This window comes from Salvelinus namaycush, chromosome 40, assembly GCF_016432855.1.
Source record: "Salvelinus namaycush isolate Seneca chromosome 40, SaNama_1.0, whole genome shotgun sequence".
Lineage (NCBI taxonomy): Eukaryota > Metazoa > Chordata > Actinopteri > Salmoniformes > Salmonidae > Salvelinus > Salvelinus namaycush.
In genome coordinates, this window is record NC_052346.1 from 19,324,239 (window position 1) to 19,342,890 (window position 18,652).

At 47.6% G+C, this 18,652-nt stretch overlaps 1 protein-coding gene across 1 annotated transcript in view; it reads right to left on the minus strand.

Annotated features, from left to right (window-relative positions):
- LOC120033462 (protein unc-80 homolog) overlaps positions 1-18,652 on the minus strand; it is a 99,450-nt gene that overhangs the window by 58,233 nt on the left and 22,565 nt on the right. The window contains exons 11-20 of the mRNA XM_038979828.1: positions 18,335-18,469; positions 17,497-17,707; positions 15,715-15,864; positions 13,299-13,567; positions 12,482-12,832; positions 11,751-11,915; positions 11,362-11,509; positions 7,529-7,677; positions 1,110-1,279; positions 98-199 (exon numbers count right to left, since the gene is read on the minus strand). Coding sequence (XP_038835756.1) covers positions 98-199; positions 1,110-1,279; positions 7,529-7,677; positions 11,362-11,509; positions 11,751-11,915; positions 12,482-12,832; positions 13,299-13,567; positions 15,715-15,864; positions 17,497-17,707; positions 18,335-18,469 — 1,850 coding nt within the window. The remainder of the gene's footprint in view (positions 1-97; positions 200-1,109; positions 1,280-7,528; positions 7,678-11,361; positions 11,510-11,750; positions 11,916-12,481; positions 12,833-13,298; positions 13,568-15,714; positions 15,865-17,496; positions 17,708-18,334; positions 18,470-18,652) is intronic.

Consider the following 18,652-nt stretch of genomic DNA (forward strand, 5'->3'; position numbering starts at 1 on the left):
GTGTGTGTGTGTGTGTGTGTGTGTGTGTGTGTGTGTGTGTGTGTGTGTGTGTGTGTGTGTGTGTGTGTGTGTGTGTGTGTGAAGAGGGGGTACTCACTGCTCTGGTGTCTGGGGGGGGCGGCTGGATATGCAGCTGCGGCATTCGTCTGCAGCGGTGGACGGCTGCCCTCCCTTTTCCCCAGACACACCTGCCTCTGACCTGCACAAAGGACACACAGAACTAATTGTTCCTGACGAGGCTGTAGTATAGTCAGAACCACCCAGGCCAGGTTAGACCCCAATAGTAGCAACTATCAAAGGCTTTGTTGCATGGAGTAGCCGTCTGGAAACATTCTATCCCCCCTACAGTGTTTACACTATCCTTCCCCTATCTAAACCTCTCAGGCACAGGACGTTGATTTGGGGCCTTTGTAGCGCCCCGCCCGGACACCATCTAGGAGAAATACTCTTATTCAGATTGCCTTACATTTACATGTGAGTCAATAAGCAGAATGTCTTATCCAGACCGCAGGTAGCCTAGAGGTTAAAAGCGTTAGGCCAGTATCCAAAAGGTCGCTGATTCTAATTCCTGTCCATGTGCCCATGAGCAAGGCACTTATCCCTAATTGCTCCTGTAAATTGCTCTGGATAACTGCGTCTGCTAAATGACTAACGTGTAAAATGCATAGTTAGTGGATTCATGGTGAAATAGCTAGATGAGACCACATATCACAGTCAAGTACATTTTTCCTCAATAAAGAAGTTATCAGCAGAGCCAGTAGGACAAGACAGGGTTCACTCCATCTGCACGACCTCAACGTACAGACATCCTGCTGTGGGGTTTTTATTAGTCTGGGATTGGTTGTTCTATATCTATGGTGCCAACCCACTGGGCACATACGTCAGTTCAACGTTTAGTTTGATTTACATTTGTTTGAGATGTCAACTAACGTGAAATCAATGAAAAAGTTGGCTGAAAAAAAAACTAAATGGCCTTATGTTGATGACTTTCTGCAAAATCCAATCAGTTTTCCACATTGATTCAATGTCACCACGTAGATCTTTTTGGTTGAAATGACATGGAAACAACATCGATTCAACCAGTGGGAGGTCCTTGTTCTGTAGACTACCTCCTGGATGCTGTAGGTTTGGTGATAGGCTCCTCCTTCTCCTCTGGCTTCTTGGTGGTGGCCACTTTCTCGGCCGAGTCCAGGAGTGCGCTCAGTGCCACCCTGCGGAACACGTTGCCATGGGACTCCTTGATGAACTGCACCAGCTGGCGGATGTCACAGTACAGACCCTGGATGGGGAGTGGGGAGATTGAGCGAGAGAGAGGACAGACAGACAGACAGACAGACAGACAGACAGACAGACAGACAGACAGACAGACAGACAGACAGACAGACAGAGACAGACAATGAACACAATGACTAAATCATTCTCATCAAACACATCAATTGCTTGTGGAATGCCTGTATGTGTGTGTGTATGTGTGTGTGTGTGTGTGTGAGAGAGAGAGAGAGAGTGTGTGTGCATCTACGAGAGAGAGAGAGAAAGAGAGAGAGACAGAAAGAGATAGAGGAAGGAAGGAAGGAAGGAAGGAAGGAAGGAAGGAAGGAAGGAAGGAAGGAAGGAAGGAAGGAAGGAAGGAAGGAAGGAAGGAAGGAAGGAAGGAAGGAAGGAAGGAAGGAAGGAAGGGAAAGTACATTTTAGACCCCGTGCAAAAACCAACAATGAGCTGACCTCATTCATGTCATTGTGGGGTGTGTAATTGTGTGTGTGTGTGTGTTCTCAGTCAGCTAGTCAATAGTGAGAGGACAGTGTTGCCACACTGTACTGCAGTGAGTCAGTATACTACAGTGTCAGCCATCAAGTGGTCCCTGAAGCCTTCTGTATGTTACCCTGCACCAGACAGCTGCTAGAGAGCCCAATGCCACCATGTTACCCTACTCCACAGAGCTGCCACCATACCCTGCTCCACAGAGCTGCCACCATGCCACCATGTTCCCTTCTCCACAGAGCTGCCACCATACCACCATGTTCCTTGCTCCACAGAGCTGCCACCATGTTACCCTGCTCCACAGAGCTAGCACCATGCCACCATGTTACCCTGCTCCACAGAGCCACCACCATGTTAACCTGCTCCACAGAGCTGCCACCATGTTGCCCTGCTCCACAGAGCTGCCACCATGTTACCCTGCTCCACAGAGCAGCCACCATGTTAGCCTGCTCCACAGAGCTGCCACCATGTTACCCTGCTCCACAGAGCCGCCACCATGTTACCCTGCTCCACAGAGCCGCCACCATGTTACCCTGCTCCACAGAGCCGCCACCATGTTACCCTGCTCCACAGAGCCGCCACCATGTTACCCTGCTCCACAGAGCTGCCACCATGTTGCCCTGCTCCACAGAGCTGCCACCAAGTTACCCTGCTCCGCAGAGCAGCCACCATGTTACCCTGCTCCACAGAGCTGCCACCATGCCACCATGTTACCCTGCTCCACAGAGCTGCCACCATGTTACCCTGCTCCACAGAGCCGCCACCATGTTACCCTGCTCCACAGAGCCGCCACCATGTTACCCTGCTCCACAGAGCCGCCACCATGTTACCCTGCTCCACAGAGCCGCCACCATGTTACCCTGCTCCACAGAGCTGCCACCATGTTGCCCTGCTCCACAGAGCTGCCACCATGTTACCCTGCTCCACAGAGCTGCCACCATGTTACCCTGCTCCACAGAGCTGCCACCATGTTACCCTGCTTCACAGAGCTGCCACCATGTTACCCTGCTCCACAGAGCTCCCACCATGTTACCCTGCTCCACAGAGCAGCCACCATGTTACCCTGCTCCACAGAGCTCCCACCATGTTACCCTGCTCCACAGAGCTCCCACCATGTTACCCTGCTCCACAGAGCTCCCACCATGTTACCCTGCTCCACAGAGCTGCCACCATGTTACCCTGCTCCACAGAGCTGCCACCGTGCCACCATGTTACCCTGCTCCACAGAGCTAGCACCATGCCACTATGTTCTCTGCTCCACAGAGCTGCCACCATGTTACCCTGCTCCACAGAGCTGCCACCATGTTACCCTGCTCCACAGAGCAGCCACCATGTTACCCTGCTCCACAGAGCTCCCACCATGTTACCCTGCTCCACAGAGCTGCCACCATGTTACCCTGCTCCACAGAGCTCCCACCATGTTACCCTGCTCCACAGAGCTGCCACCATGTTACCCTGCTCCACAGAGCTGCCACCGTGCCACCATGTTACCCTGCTCCACAGAGCTAGCACCATGCCACCATGTTCTCTGCTCCACAGAGCTGCCACCATGTTACCCTGCTCCACAGAGCTGCCACCATGCCACCGTGTTACCCTGCTCCACAGAGCCGCCACCATGTTAACCTGCTCCACAGAGCTGCCACCATGTTAACCTGCTTCACAGAGCTGCCACCATGTTACCCTGCTCCACAGAGCTCCCACCATGTTACCCTGCTCCACAGAGCAGCCACCATGTTACCCTGCTCCACAGAGCTCCCACCATGTTACCCTGCTCCACAGAGCTGCCACCATGTTACCCTGCTCCACAGAGCTCCCACCATGTTACCCTGCTCCACAGAGCTGCCACCATGTTACCCTGCTCCACAGAGCTGCCACCGTGCCACCATGTTACCCTGCTCCACAGAGCTAGCACCATGCCACCATGTTCTCTGCTCCACAGAGCTGCCACCATGTTACCCTGCTCCACAGAGCTGCCACCATGCCACCGTGTTACCCTGCTCCACAGAGCCGCCACCATGTTAACCTGCTCCACAGAGCTGCCACCATGTTAACCTGCTCCACAGAGCTGCCACCATGTTACCCTGCTCCACAGAGCTCCCACCATGTTACCCTGCTCCACAGAGCAGCCACCATGTTACCCTGCTCCACAGATCTGCCACCATGTTACCCTGCTCCACAGAGCAGCCACCATGTTAGCCTGCTCCACAGAGCTGCCACCATGTTACCCTGCTCCACAGAGCCGCCACCATGTTACCCTGCTCCACAGAGCCGCCACCATGTTACCCTGCTCCACAGAGCCGCCACCATGTTACCCTGCTCCACAGAGCTGCCACCATGTTGCCTTGCTCCACAGAGCTGCCACCATGTTACCCTGCTCCGCAGAGCAGCCACCATGTTACCCTGCTCCACAGAGCTGCCACCATGCCACCGTGTTACCCTGCTCCACAGAGCAGCCACCATGTTACCCTGCTCCACAGAGCTGCCACCATGTTGCCTTGCTCCACAGAGCTGCCACCATGTTACCCTGCTCCACAGAGCAGCCACCATGTTACCCTGCTCCACAGAGCTGCCACCATGCCACCATGTTACCCTGCTCCACAGAGCAGCCACCATGTTACCCTGCTCCACAGAGCTGCCACCATGCCACCGTGTTACCCTGCTCCACAGAGCTGCCACCATGTTACCCTGCTCCACAGAGCTGCCACCATGTTACCCTGCTCCACAGAGCTCCCACCATGTTACCCTGCTCCACAGAGCAGCCACCATGTTACCCTGCTCCACAGAGCTCCCACCATGTTACCCTGCTCCACTGGGGCTGCCACCATGTTACCCTGCTCCACAGAGCTCCCACCATGTTACCCTGCTCCACAGAGCTCCCACCATGTTACCCTGCTCCACAGAGCTGCCACCGTGCCACCATGTTACCCTGCTCCACAGAGCTAGCACCATGCCACCATGTTCTCTGCTCCACAGAGCTGCCACCATGTTACCCTGCTCCACAGAGCTGCCACCATGCCACCGTGTTACCCTGCTCCACAGAGCTGCCACCATGTTACCCTGCTTCACAGAGCTGCCACCATGTTACCCTGCTCCACAGAGCTGCCACCATGTTACCCTGCTCCACAGAGCTGCCACCATGCCACCATGTTACCCTGCTCCACAGAGCTCCCACCATGTTACCCTGCTCCACAGAGCAGCCACCATGTTACCCTGCTCCACAGAGCTGCCACCATGTTACCCTGCTCCACAGAACTGCCACCATGTTACCCTGCACCACAGAGCTGCCACCATGTTACCCTGCTCCACAGAGCTGCCACCATGTTACCCTGCTCCACAGAGCAGCCACCATGTTACCCTGCTCCACAGAGCTGCCACCATGTTACCCTGCTCCACAGAGCTGCCACCATGTTACCCTGCACCACAGAGCTGCCACCATGTTACCCTGCTCCACAGAGCTGCCACCATGTTACCCTGCTCCACAGAACTGCCACCATGCCACCATGTTACCCTGCTCCACAGAGCTGCCACCATGTTACCCTGCTCCACAGAGCTGCCACCATGTTACCCTGCTCCACAGAGCTGCCGCCATATTACCCTGCTCCACAGAGCTGCCACCATGTTACCCTGCTCCACAGAGCTGCCACCATGTTACCCTGCTCCACAGAGCAGCCACCATGTTACCCTGCTCCACAGAGTTGCCACCATGCCACCATGTTACCCTGCTCCACAGAGCTAGCACCATGCCACCATGTTCCCTGCTCCACAGAGCTGCCACCATGTAACCCTGCTCCACAGAGATAGCACCATGTCACCCAGCTCCACAGAGCAGCCACCATGTTACCCTGCTCCACAGAGCTGCCACCATGTTACCCTGCTCCACAGAGCTGCCACCATGTTACCCTGCTCCACAGAGCTGCCACCATGCCACCATGTTACCCTGCTCCACAGAGCTGCCACCATGCCACCATGTTACCCTGCTCCACAGAGCTGCCACCATGCCACCATGTTACCTTACTCCACAGAGCTGCCACCATGTTACCCTGCTCCACAGAGCTGCCACCATGTTACCCTGCTCCACAGAGCTGCCACCATGTTACCCTGCTCCACAGAGCCGCCACCATGTTACCCTGCACCACAGAGCCGCCACCATGTTACCCTGCTCCACAGAGCAGCCACCATGTTACCCTGCTCCACAGAGCAGCCCCCATGTTACCCTGCTCCACAGAGCAGCCACCATGTTACCCTGCTCCACAGAGCTGCCACCATGTTACCCTGCTCCACAGAGCTGCCACCATGTTACCCTGCTCCACAGAGCTGCCACCATGTTACCCTGCTCCACAGAGCTGCCACCATGTTACCCTGCTCCACAGAGCTGCCACCATGTTACCCTGCTCCACAGAGCTGCCACCATGTTACCCTGCTCCACAGAGCTGCCACCATGTTACCCTGCTCCACAGAGCTACCACCATGTTACCCTGCTCCACAGAGCTCCCACCATGTTACCCTGCTCCACAGAGCTGCCACCATGTTACCCTGCTCCACAGAGCTGCCACCATGTTACCCTGCTCCACAGAGCTGCCACCATGTTACCCTGCTCCACAGAGCTGCCACCATGTTCCCTTCTCCACAGAGCTGCCACCATGTTACCCTGCTCCACAGAGCTGCCACCATGTTCCCTTCTCCACAGAGCTGCCACCATGTTACCCTGCTCCACAGAGCTGCCACCATGTTACCCTGCTCCACAGAGCTGCCACCATGTTACCCTGCTCCACAGAGCTGCCACCATGCCAAATCTCTTGCTTTGGACTGAGCGTAGGGATGAAAACTACTGGAAATGCAATGGTGAGAGTGTATTACAAGAGCACTATACAGAATATATATATGATTCTGTGGTCTGAATACAGAAACAACAGTAAGCCTTACACACTCTGGTATAGTGATTTTATAGTTACTTCCAGGTGAGTAAGTTAAAAAACACAATAATGGAAAGATGGTGTGAATATAAGCATGCTCTCGCAGAACATTTTTTAATGCATATTTACTTTATGAATGCCACTTGGTAGACAATTTATTATTCCAGAATGTGGTTTGGACAAATTGTTCATTAGTGTCAGAGACAGCATTCATAATTCATTAGGAGTCTATTACCACACGTAGCAGAATGACCCTTTAATAATTGAACAGGACACACCGTGTAGTCATTGATGTGATTGTTGAACACACTCACGCCCAGCATGCCTTCTGTGTAGGCTACAGTAGATGTTTTCTGTTGCAAAATGTTTCGCTACGGCGTGCCCTACTGAACAACAACCAGACTGGGGAAAATGGCTATAAGACAGAGAGAGACAGGAAAAAAGAGACAAAGATAGAGAGAGAAAGAGAGAGACAAAGATAGAGAAAGAGAGAGACAGAAAGAAAAAGACAAAGACAGAGAGAGAGAGAGACAGAGGGGGAGAGAGAGAGATAGAGATAGACAAAGAGACAGATTGAGACAGAAAAACAGAGAGAGTGTGTGTGTGAGAGAGAGAGAGAGACAGACAGAGAGGGAGAGAGAGAGAGAGAGACAGACAGAGATACAGATTGAGACAGAGAGACAGAGAGAGAGAGAGAGAGAGAGAGAGAGAGAGAGAGAGAGAGAGAGAGAGAGGGAGAGAGAGAGAGCGGGAGACAGACAGACAGAGAGGGAGAGAGAGAGACATAGACAGAGATACAGATTGAGACAGAGAGACAGAGAGAGAGAGAGAGAGAGAGACATAGAGACATCCTCACCAGGTTCTCAGGGCTGTGCAGTTCGTGCGTGGTGGAGGCGCAGCGAGTGATCAGAGACTTGAACATGCAGCCCACCACCACTGCTTCCATGTTCTGGGCCAGTGACTTGTTGTCCCCCGTGGTGAAGTTGTTCCCGAACCCGGCCTTATCTTTGAGCAAGGTGGAGGCGGGAGAGACCAAACATTGCAAAGGGGTGATACAGGTCAGAGCAGTAGAAAATGGGTACAAATGGACACTTACCCAGGTTACTGTATAAAACAATTGAGCTGAAATAAACTCAAAGAAAAGGGGAAGGGTACAGGGGCAAGGGGCAAGGGGACAAGGACAGGGGACAGAGGGCACAAAATCATAAGCATGGATGAGAAGCAAACTGAAAAGGGATCAGGGTTCCGATAAGGATACATGCACGTGACTAAGGCCTGCTAGAGTCAAGGATCTGATCTAGGGTCTGTAGCTAGGTCAGAGTGGAACGACATCTCTAAAGATTTCAACTTAATTGACTTGTTTATTGTATTGAATTTAATAGAATCAACTTGATTGATTCCCAGAGAGGGGAAAATTGGATTTGTCACCATAGATATCAGAGCAGGTGGTTCCAGATTCAACCATCGGTCTAAATAATGTAATTAACTTGATATAATTCATTGAATAACATGTCTTAATTGATTTCTAAATACTTTGGTTGAAATCTGCGAATTGCAGGTAAAATAGATGGAATAGATAGATAAATAGATTATATAGATTAGATAAATAGATTATATAGATTAGATAAATAGATTAGATAGATTAGATATATAGATAGATAGATTAGATATATAGATAGATAGATTACATATATAGATAAATAGATTAGATATATAGATAAATAGATTAGATATATAGATAGATAGATTAGATATATAGATAGATAGATTACATATATAGATAGATAGATTAGATATATAGATAGATAGATTAGATATATAGATAGATAGATTAGATATATAGATAGATTAGATATATAGATTAGATATATAGATAGATAGATTACATATATAGATAAATAGATTAGATAGATTAGATATATAGATAGATAGATTAGATATATAGATAGATAGATTAGATATATAGATAGATTAGATATATAGATTAGATATATAGATAGATTACATATATAGATAAATTGATTAGATAGATTAGATATATAGATAGATAGATAGATTAGATATATAGATAGATAGATTACATATATAGATAAATAGATTAGATAGATAGATAGATTAGATATATAGATAGATACATTACATATATAGATAAATAGATTAGATAGATTAGATATATAGATAGATAGATTAGATATATAGATAGATTAGATATATAGATTAGATAGATAGATAGATTAGATATATAGATAGATAGATTACGTATATAGATAAATAGATTAGATAGATTAGATATATAGATAGATAGATTAGATATATAGATAGATAGATTACATATATAGATAAATAGATTAGATATATAGATAAATAGATTTGATAGATTAGATATATAGATAGATAGATTAGATATATAGATAAATAGATTAGATAGATTAGATATATAGATAGATAGATTGGATATATAGCTAGATTAGATATATAGATTAGATATATAGCTAGATTAGATATATAGATTAGATATATAGCTAGATTAGATATATAGATTAGATATATAGATTAGATATATAGATAGATTACATATATAGATAAATTGATTAGATAGATTAGATATATAGATAAATAGATTAGATATATAGATAGATAGATTACATATATAGATAAATAGATTAGATATATAGATAGATACATTACATATATAGATAAATAGATTAGATAGATTAGATATATAGATAGATTAGATATATAGATTAGATATATAGATAGATAGATTACGTATATAGATAAATAGATTAGATAGATTAGATATATAGATAGATAGATTAGATATATAGATAGATAGATTACATATATAGATAAATAGATTAGATAGATTAGATATATAGATAAATAGATTAGATATATAGATAGATAGATTACATATATAGATAAATAGATTAGATAGATTAGATATATAGATAAATAGATTTGATAGATTAGATATATAGATAGATAGATTAGATATATAGATAAATAGATTAGATAGATTAGATATATAGATAGATAGATTGGATATATAGCTAGATTAGATATATAGCTAGATTAGATATATAGATTAGATATATAGCTAGATTAGATATATAGATTAGATAGATTAGATATATAGATTAGATATATAGATAAATAGATTAGATAGATTAGATATATAGATAAATAGATTTGATAGATTAGATATATAGATAAATAGATTAGATATATAGATAAATAGATTAGATATATAGATATATAGATAGATAGTTTAGATAGATTTGATAGATTAATAAATTATATAGATTTGATAGATAAATAGATGAATAGATTAGATAGATTTGATAGATTAGATAGATTTGATAGATTGCCACTTTAGACAAGAGTGAGGGTGTGCAGAAATGGGAGCAGTGCCTAGAAGGAATGGTGATCTGATCGGGGCAGTTTATTTAGATATTACTGTATCTACCGATGGTTCTTTTTTTCACCCTCCTGGACCTCTCACCTGCACTGCCGTACTCTGCAAGAGAAGAGATGCGGTACACAAGTTGCTGATGGTCAGGCCAGCAGCACACACATGTACGTGACACGTGCACGTACGTGCACAAAAGGTACACGGCACCCCCACACCACCGGACGTAGGGGAACTTACAGTACACACACACACACACACACGTCCACACAGACTCACACCACTTAACTGACTTACAATAAAGAACCTAAAAGGGGTGACCCGTGCACTTTCGTTAATAAAGCCCCCATCAGTTCGGTAACTTGCCAATGATACAGTTCAATCAGAAAATCAAGTGGTCATTTCACTCACAAAAAATAGAGCTATAATATTACAGTCATTACGGTTCTAAATTCATGTTGAGCCATAAAGCCATAGATAGAGATGTGATGAGCACCACACAGCATCGGATTGGCAAGTGTACAGAGTGGATGAGTGAGTGGAGGGAGGAGGGGAACATCGCTTGTTTAGGTGGACGGGGGACAGAGGGAGGGAAGGCAGGACAGTTCAGATGAGTGGAGGGCGGGAGGGTGACAGAACAGACACAGAAACAGAGAGACAGCCGGTGGGTAAACATTGAACGCTCTGGTATGCAGTGGAGGTATGAGTGAGGTCAGATTCAGCATCGTGGAGCAGAGTGGACTGGATTATAGAAGACATTTTAAGTATTAGTATTCTGTCAATCTCATTGTCTACGGTTTGTTTTGGATCTGGAGATTGAAACTCTGCTGGCCCTTACATTTTAATGATTGCTGTAACAATGTGATTATATACATTCATTCATTTAAATGTTTAGTGTGATTTGATTGTTGTGATAGATTAAAATGAATTACAATTGACAAAATGTATGACTTAGTTTTAGAGAAGGCAACTCCCACAACTCACCAATTCACCTGATTAAACCCATAGCATTTTTAAAAACTTTACCATGAAATCTTTTATTTCAAACATTTGATGATTTTGGAGAATAATACAAACCCCTCTGCATTGACAAACAAGAGTGATCAGTGAATTGTGTGATGTCAGTGGAGGCTGATTGGATGAGTTGCATAGAGTGACGTATGCTTCATCAGTCCTACCATCAGAGAGGTTGAGAGGGGTGTGTGAGGCCGCCGTGTGTGGTTAGCCGTGGCTCCATAGCAACACACACACTCGGCACATGCCTCACAAACACTTACTGTTGGTGATGGGCTCCATGCAGAAGCCCAGGAGTGCGTGCAGGAAGTCCACGATGTTGTTGAGCGAGTCCTTGTTGACGTAGTCCCTCATGGTCTGACGGAACTGCAGCTTGTCCAGCTTGTACAGGTTGGTCAGGCAGTTCTGGGCCTGTATGGGGTACAAGGGGAACAGTAGATCCAAAATGGCGGATGTCTCAGATTCAAACACCTATCTCAACCGGAGCCAAAATGGATGATGGTTTCCATTCACTCTGATAAAGCCCCTGATAAATCCAACAGGACCTATGTTGTCAACTGCTACTGTTTCTTGGTCCAGGTCTCTGTCTTGCGAAACAGGTTTTACCTCAGTGAAAATATAAATATATAACTAAATAAAGTCAATTTAATGCAATTTTGTTAAAGGGGCAATCTGTGAGTTGTCTGACCTGCATGCGGAGGCGGTCCCCTGAGAGTCCTCTGTGGCCCTCCCCACAGCCGTAGGCACAACCCAGAGACTTGACCATCTTGATCAGCATGGTGAGAGCCAGCCGGTGGGTACTCAGTGAAGAGCCGTCCTCCTTGGAGTTAAACAGAAGGCATAAGGTAATACATGCTATATATAACATTCACAGAAGTTGACAGGTTATGGCCATATTACTCACACCAATACATCATGTTTTATTTTGTGTTTTGTTCTAGTAGAATGACATCTATGTTCTGTTCTATCTAATATTTGTATTTCTACTTTAGATTACCACAGGTGTGTGTAATTATCTCTCTGTGGCCTTCTGTCCCACTATTGTTTGTGCAGACAGGTTCTGATGAAGGTCGACTGGCCGAAAGCTCATCACAGTGAAAGACATTTGCACCTGACTAGAAGTGTGCAGCGACGTTTTCCTGTTTCTGTACGGGCGTGTAAAATGAGATCAGTTACAACATGTATATAGCCTGTCTTTTTACTGTTGTTTTATTTCTTTACCTACCTATTGTTCACCTAATACCCTTTTTGCACTATTGGTTAGAGCCTGTAAGTAAGCATTTCACTGTAAGGTCTACACCTGTTGCACGTGACAAATAAACTTTGATTTGATTTGAGATAAATGTAAGAGTTGAAAACTCATAGATGTATTCTCACACCCACCTTGCTGTCTTTCTCCTTGTTGTTCTTCACGTCGTCCTTGCTCCCTCCTCCGCTCCCTCCTCCACTTCCCCCACCTCCATCCCCTCCTCCTCCTCCTCCACCCCCTCCCCCTGGTGCCGCCCCGCTGCACCCTCCAGACACGCCCCCTTGGGCGCCGCTCAGGCTCTGATTGGCCCCCTCCTTCGGGAGGCGTGTCTCATCGTTCTCCTTGTCGTCGGGCTTGGAGAGCTTCTTCCCCATGCCCGGCACTACCCCCAGCTGCAGCAAGCAGTCGATGATGTTGAGCGACACGTCACAGATCCGTGAGCTGATGTCGTGGGTCAGCACTGCGTAGACCGCCCGCAGGATGGCCTGGGAGGGGTAGACGGGGAGACAAAGGGAGACAGAGGGGTCAGTGTCAGGGGTTGGACACATTCAAATGAAGTGCATCCATCCATCACACCATCCATCCATCACACCATCCATCACACCATCCATCCAACATTCCCCCAAGCGTCCCTACTAATTCCTCCCCAAGTGTTGTCCAGGCAGGAACCAGGCAGGAACCAGGCAGGACATTTACTTGACTGTGATATGTGGTTGTCTCACCTAGCTACCTTAAATGTAAGATGAATCACTAACTGTAAGTCGCTTCTGGATAAGAGTGTTTTCTAAATGGCTAAATAGTAACTAGAGCCCAATGGTTCAGTAATACCATGGTAGTGTGAGCCGTCATACTGGAGTTGTGGTATGAAGTGAACCTGGTTATTCCTCCAGTACAGAGACCCTGTCAGAGACCTCAGACCAACAGGTGACACTCTTTTTCACTGCCCCTCACCGTAAGGTCCAGCATGCCATTCTTCAGGATGAAGTTGTTGGTGCCCTCGATGTTGTCTCCCTCCTCTAGGCACGAGTAGTTGATACACGAGTCGGTGAAGCTCCGGGGCAGGTTGGCGCACGCCAGCGTCTCGTGGGGCATCTCTGGGATGGGTACAGGGTTACACAGCTTTTTCATGTGCTCGGTGAAGAAGTCGGCATAGCCCACATTGAAGGACGCCACTGTGGTGTTGAACGTCGCCATGGTGATGGTGGAGATCTGTGAACGCACTGGGGGAGGAGGGGTGGGAGGAGAGGAGGTGAGGGGGTGGAGACATTCACAGATTTAAAGAAAATGTATATTTTGGATGAATAGATGGATGGAGGGAGGGATGGAAGGAAGGTTTGATGGAAGGATTGATGGATAAAGGGATGGATGGATGATGGAGTGATGGATGAGTGGATGGACGGAGTGATAGATAGATGGATGGATGGATGGATATATCATTGAAGGTGTTCAGTTTATAACTGTGGGTGATGACAGAATATTGGTGTGTACGGTGTTGTGGGTATATAGACTCTTATCCTCCCCCTTGGTGTGAACGGTGTTGTGGGTGTATAGACTCTTATCCTCCCCCTTGGTGTGAACGGTGTTGTGGGTGTATAGACTCTTACCCTCCCCCTTGATGTGAACGGTGTTGTGGGTGTATAGACTCTTACCCTCCCCCTTGGTGTGTACGGTATTGTGGGTGTATAGACTCTTACCCTCCCCCTTGGTGTGTACGGTGTTGTGGGTGTATGGATTCTTACCCTCCCCCTTGGTGTGTACGGTGTTGTGGGTGTATAGACTCTTACCCTCCCCCTTGGCGTGAACGGTGTTGTGGGTGTATAGACTCCTACCCTCCCCCTTGGTGTGTATGGTGTTGTGGGTGTATGGACTCTTACCCTCCCCCTGAGTGTGTACGGTGTTGTGGGTGCATGGACTCTTACCCTCCCCCTTGGTGTGTACGGTGTTGTGGGTGTATAGACTCTTACCCTCCCCCTTGGTGTGTACGGTGTTGTGGGTGTATAGACTCTTACCCTCCCCCTTGGTGTGTACGGTGTTGTGGGTGTATGGACTCCTACCCCCCCCCCCCCCCCCCCCCTTAGTGTGTACGGTGTTGTGGGTGTACAGACTCTTACCCTCCCCCTTTGTGTGTACGGTGTTGTGGGTGTATGGACTCTTACCCTCCCCCTTGGTGTGTATGGTGTTGTGGGTGTATAGACTCTTACCCTCCCCCTTGGTGTACGGTGTTGTGGGTGTATAGACTCTTACCCTCCCCCTTGGTGTACGGTGTTGTGGGTGTATAGACTCTTACCCTCCCCCTTGGTGTGTACGGTGTTGTGGGTGTATAGACTCTTACCCTCCCCCTTGGTGTGAACGGTGTTGTGGGTGTATAGACTCTTACCCTCCCCCTTGGTGTGTACGGTGTTGTGGGTGTATAGACTCTTACCCTCCCCCTTGGTGTGAACGGTGTTGTGGGTGTATAGACTCTTACCCTCCCCCTTGGTGTGTACGGTGTTGTGGGTGTATAGACTCTTACCCTCCCCCTTGGTGTGTACGGTGTTGTGGGTGTATAGACTGTTACCCTCCCCCTTGGTGTGTACGGTGTTGTGGGTGTATGGACTCCTACCCTCCCCCTTGGTGTGTACGGTGTTGTGGGTGTATGGACTCTTACCCTCCCCCTTGGTGTGTACGGTGTTGTGGGTGTATAGACTCTTACCCTCCCCCTTGGTGTGTACGGTGTTGTGGGTGTATAGACTCTTACCCTCCCCCTTGGTGTGTAAGGTGTTGTGGGTGTATAGACTCTTACCCTCCCCCTTGGTGTGTACGGTGTTGTGGGTGTATAGACTCTTACCGTCCCCCTTGGTGTGTACGGTGTTGTGGGTGTATAGACTCTTACCCTCCCCCTTGGTGTGTACGGTGTTGTGGGTGTATAGACTCTTACCCTCCCCCTTGGTGTGTACGGTGTTGTGGGTGTATGGACTCTTACCCTCCCTCTTGGTGTGTACGGTGTTGTGTGTGTATAGACTCTTACCGTCCCCCTTGGTGTGTACGGTGTTGTGGGTGTATGGACTCTTACCCTCCCCCTTGGCGTGAACGGTGTTGTGGGTGTATAGACTCTTACCCTCCCCCTTGGTGTGTACGGTGTTGTGGGTGTATAGACTCTTACCCTCCCCCTTGGTGTGAACGGTGTTGTGGGTGTATAGACTCTTACCCTCCCCCTTGGCGTGAACGGTGTTGTGGGTGTATAGACTCTTACCCTCCCCCTTGGTGTGTACGGTGTTGTGGGTGTATAGACTCTTATCCTCCCCCTTGGTGTGAACGGTGTTGTGGGTGTATAGACTCTTACCCTCCCCCTTGGTGTGTACGGTGTTGTGGGTGTATAGACTTTTACCCTCCCCCTTGGCGTGAACGGTGTTGTCTCCGTGGCTGTTGGAGTGGTCTGGCATGTCTCTGAGCAGGGAGTGATGGGAGTGTGAGTGTTTAGCACTCAGGTTGTCTGTGTCTGCAGCCGTGTCTGAGCTCCCTCGCCGTGTCAACTTACCTAAAACACCAACAAACACACAACTCTGAGTGAAAGACACGGGCACACAGCATTACAACCAAACACACACTCATTCACACAACCAAACTCACACTCATTCACACAACCAAACTCACACTCATTCACACAACCAAACACACACTCATTCACACAACCAAACTCACATTCCTCTTCCCTGCCTTTTAAGACTGCCTAATAGCCAAATAAGCTCACTGCCGTTGCCACAAAACAATGCATACCACATCCTACTGTACCAACCCACATCTTTTCATTAAGAAAGTAGGGCTAAAAGTATAGGGCTTTTATAGGGCTTTTGAACTAATGGTTACATTCGAATGAGAAAGTCCCTTTATCTATGCACCTTTTGCAACACATTTAAAGCAACAACCGTTCCTAACAACACGACAAACATGAAGGTAATGAGGCTGACCCAGTTCAGCTGCTGTCAGGGGACTAACTCCTCTGACTCAGCTAATGAGAGCCAGGTGACTAACTCCTCTGACTCAGCTAATGAGAGCCAGGTGACTAACTCCTCTGACTCAGCTAATGAGAGCCAGGGGACTAACTCCTCTGACTCAGCTAATGAGAGCCAGGTGACTAACTCCTCTGACTCAGCTAATGAGAGCCAGGGGACGAACTCCTCTGACTCAGCTAATGAGAGCCAGGGGACTAACTCCTCTGACTCAGCTAGTGAGAGCCAGGGGACTAACTCCTCTGACTCAGCTAATGAGAACCAGGGGACTAACTCCTCTGACTCAGCTAATGAGAGCCAGGGGACTAACTCCTCTGACTCAGCTAATGAGAGCCAGGTGACTAACTCCTCTGACTCAGCTAATGAGAGCCAGGGGACGAACTCCTCTGAATCAGCTAATGAGAGCCAGGGGACTAACTCCTCTGACTCAGCTAGTGAGAGCCAGGGGACTAACTCCTCTGACTCAGCTAATGAGAGTCAGGTGACTAACTCCTCTGACTCAGCTAATGAGAGCCAGGGGACTAACTCCTCTGACTCAGCTAATGAGAGCCAGGTGACTAACTCATCTGACTCAGCTAATGAGAGCCAGGTGACTAACTCCTCTGACTCAGCTAATGAGAGCCAGGTGACTAACTCCTCTGACTCAGCTAATGAGAGCCAGGGGACTAACTCCTCTGACTCAGCTAATGAGAGCCAGGGCACTAGACCAGTACAGTAGGAAGAGATGGAACCAGCAACATACAGTACCATGGCATGTCCTCCTCTACATATCCTTTACCATAAAGGCTACAGTCATTTTCCCTGTACTTTTTAAGTTCCTATTGATAGAAAATAGATATATCAATAGATGGATAGACGTGAATAGTACAATCTATTGATAGAGATAGAGATGATCTATCAGCAGAAAGACAGAGAGATAAAACCCTGAGTGGGTAGTGTTGGTCATATACAGACCTGGATTCAAATACTATTCGAAATCATTTCAAATATTTTATCTGGGCTTGAGTTTGCCTGGTGCCATGGAACCAATAGAAAAGTTGCAAAGCTGCAAACCACGCCCATCTGGCACTCCAGGCAGGCTAAAGCAAGCACTCAAACTAACGCTTATACATGTTTCAAAGAATTTCAAAAAGTGTTTGAACCCAGATCTGGTATGGTACCCATGATGGTAGCCTGCCAGCCCCCGCGCTCCAGCGCCCGCCGGTCGTCGCCAGAGAAGCTGGCGAAGGAGAAGGTGGATCGGGTGGGTGACACGTCCAGGTGGTCCTCGTGGAGCAGGAAGGGCACACCCATGCGGCGCTGGCGCTTCTTGCCGGTGTGGTGGAACGGGATGGAGCCCTTACGCTCACGGTCCTCCCGCCGGTTCTTGAACTGTACCACGGTCGGTAGGAGGAGACACAAGACAAACACATTCATTCTAAATGTTCTAACTACAGCGAGGTTTTCTTTCCACCTAGGAAGACTCAGCTGCCTATAATGGTACATTGATTGAGAGGTCGAAACATATTAAAGGGTCAAATGAATAAAAGGGAGAGAAAACGGAGAGAAAATGTAGGCCAAATGTTTGAAATGATTTACATGGACAAAGAAGACAATGATAGATGTGAGGAAAGAGGGTCCATTACCCAGAGAGAGAGAGAGAGAGAGAGAGAGAGAGAGAGAGAGAGAGAGAGAGAGAGAGAGAGAGAGAGAGAGAGACAGACAGACAGACAGACAGACAGACAGACAGACAGACAGACAGACAGACAGACAGACAGACAGACAGACAGACAGACAGACAGACAGACAGACAGACAGACAGACAGACAGACAGAGAGAAAGAGAGAGAGAGACAGAGAGAAAGAGAAAGAGAGAGAGAGAGAAAGAGAGAAAGAGAGAGAGAGAAAGACAGTGAAATAGAGACAGAGGAAGAGAGAGAGAGAAACAGAGAGGCTAATAGAAAGATAATATAATAAAGGCAGATTTTAGAACTTGTACATGTATCTCCATGCATCTCACCTTTTTGAAGAGGTTCATACCCAGGTCAGAGGAAAGGTCGGGTACAGCCTGTCTGCGCAGGTTGGTCAGGGACACCTTAGAGAAGGTCTCTGAGCTGAGGGACTTATCCTCCTCGTTGCATTTCAGACTCATGTCCTTATATGGGCAGAGAGCACAGGGGTCAAGGGTGAATGACAGGTGTCAATCAGAGATATAGTGTAGCAATAGGACGTTTTACTGTACAGAGACAGTCAACTTTGTTCATATGCAGTATTTAAGATGGCATAACTATGGGAAAACCTGAACCACTTGATAATACTGTAATAAGAGCTACTATAT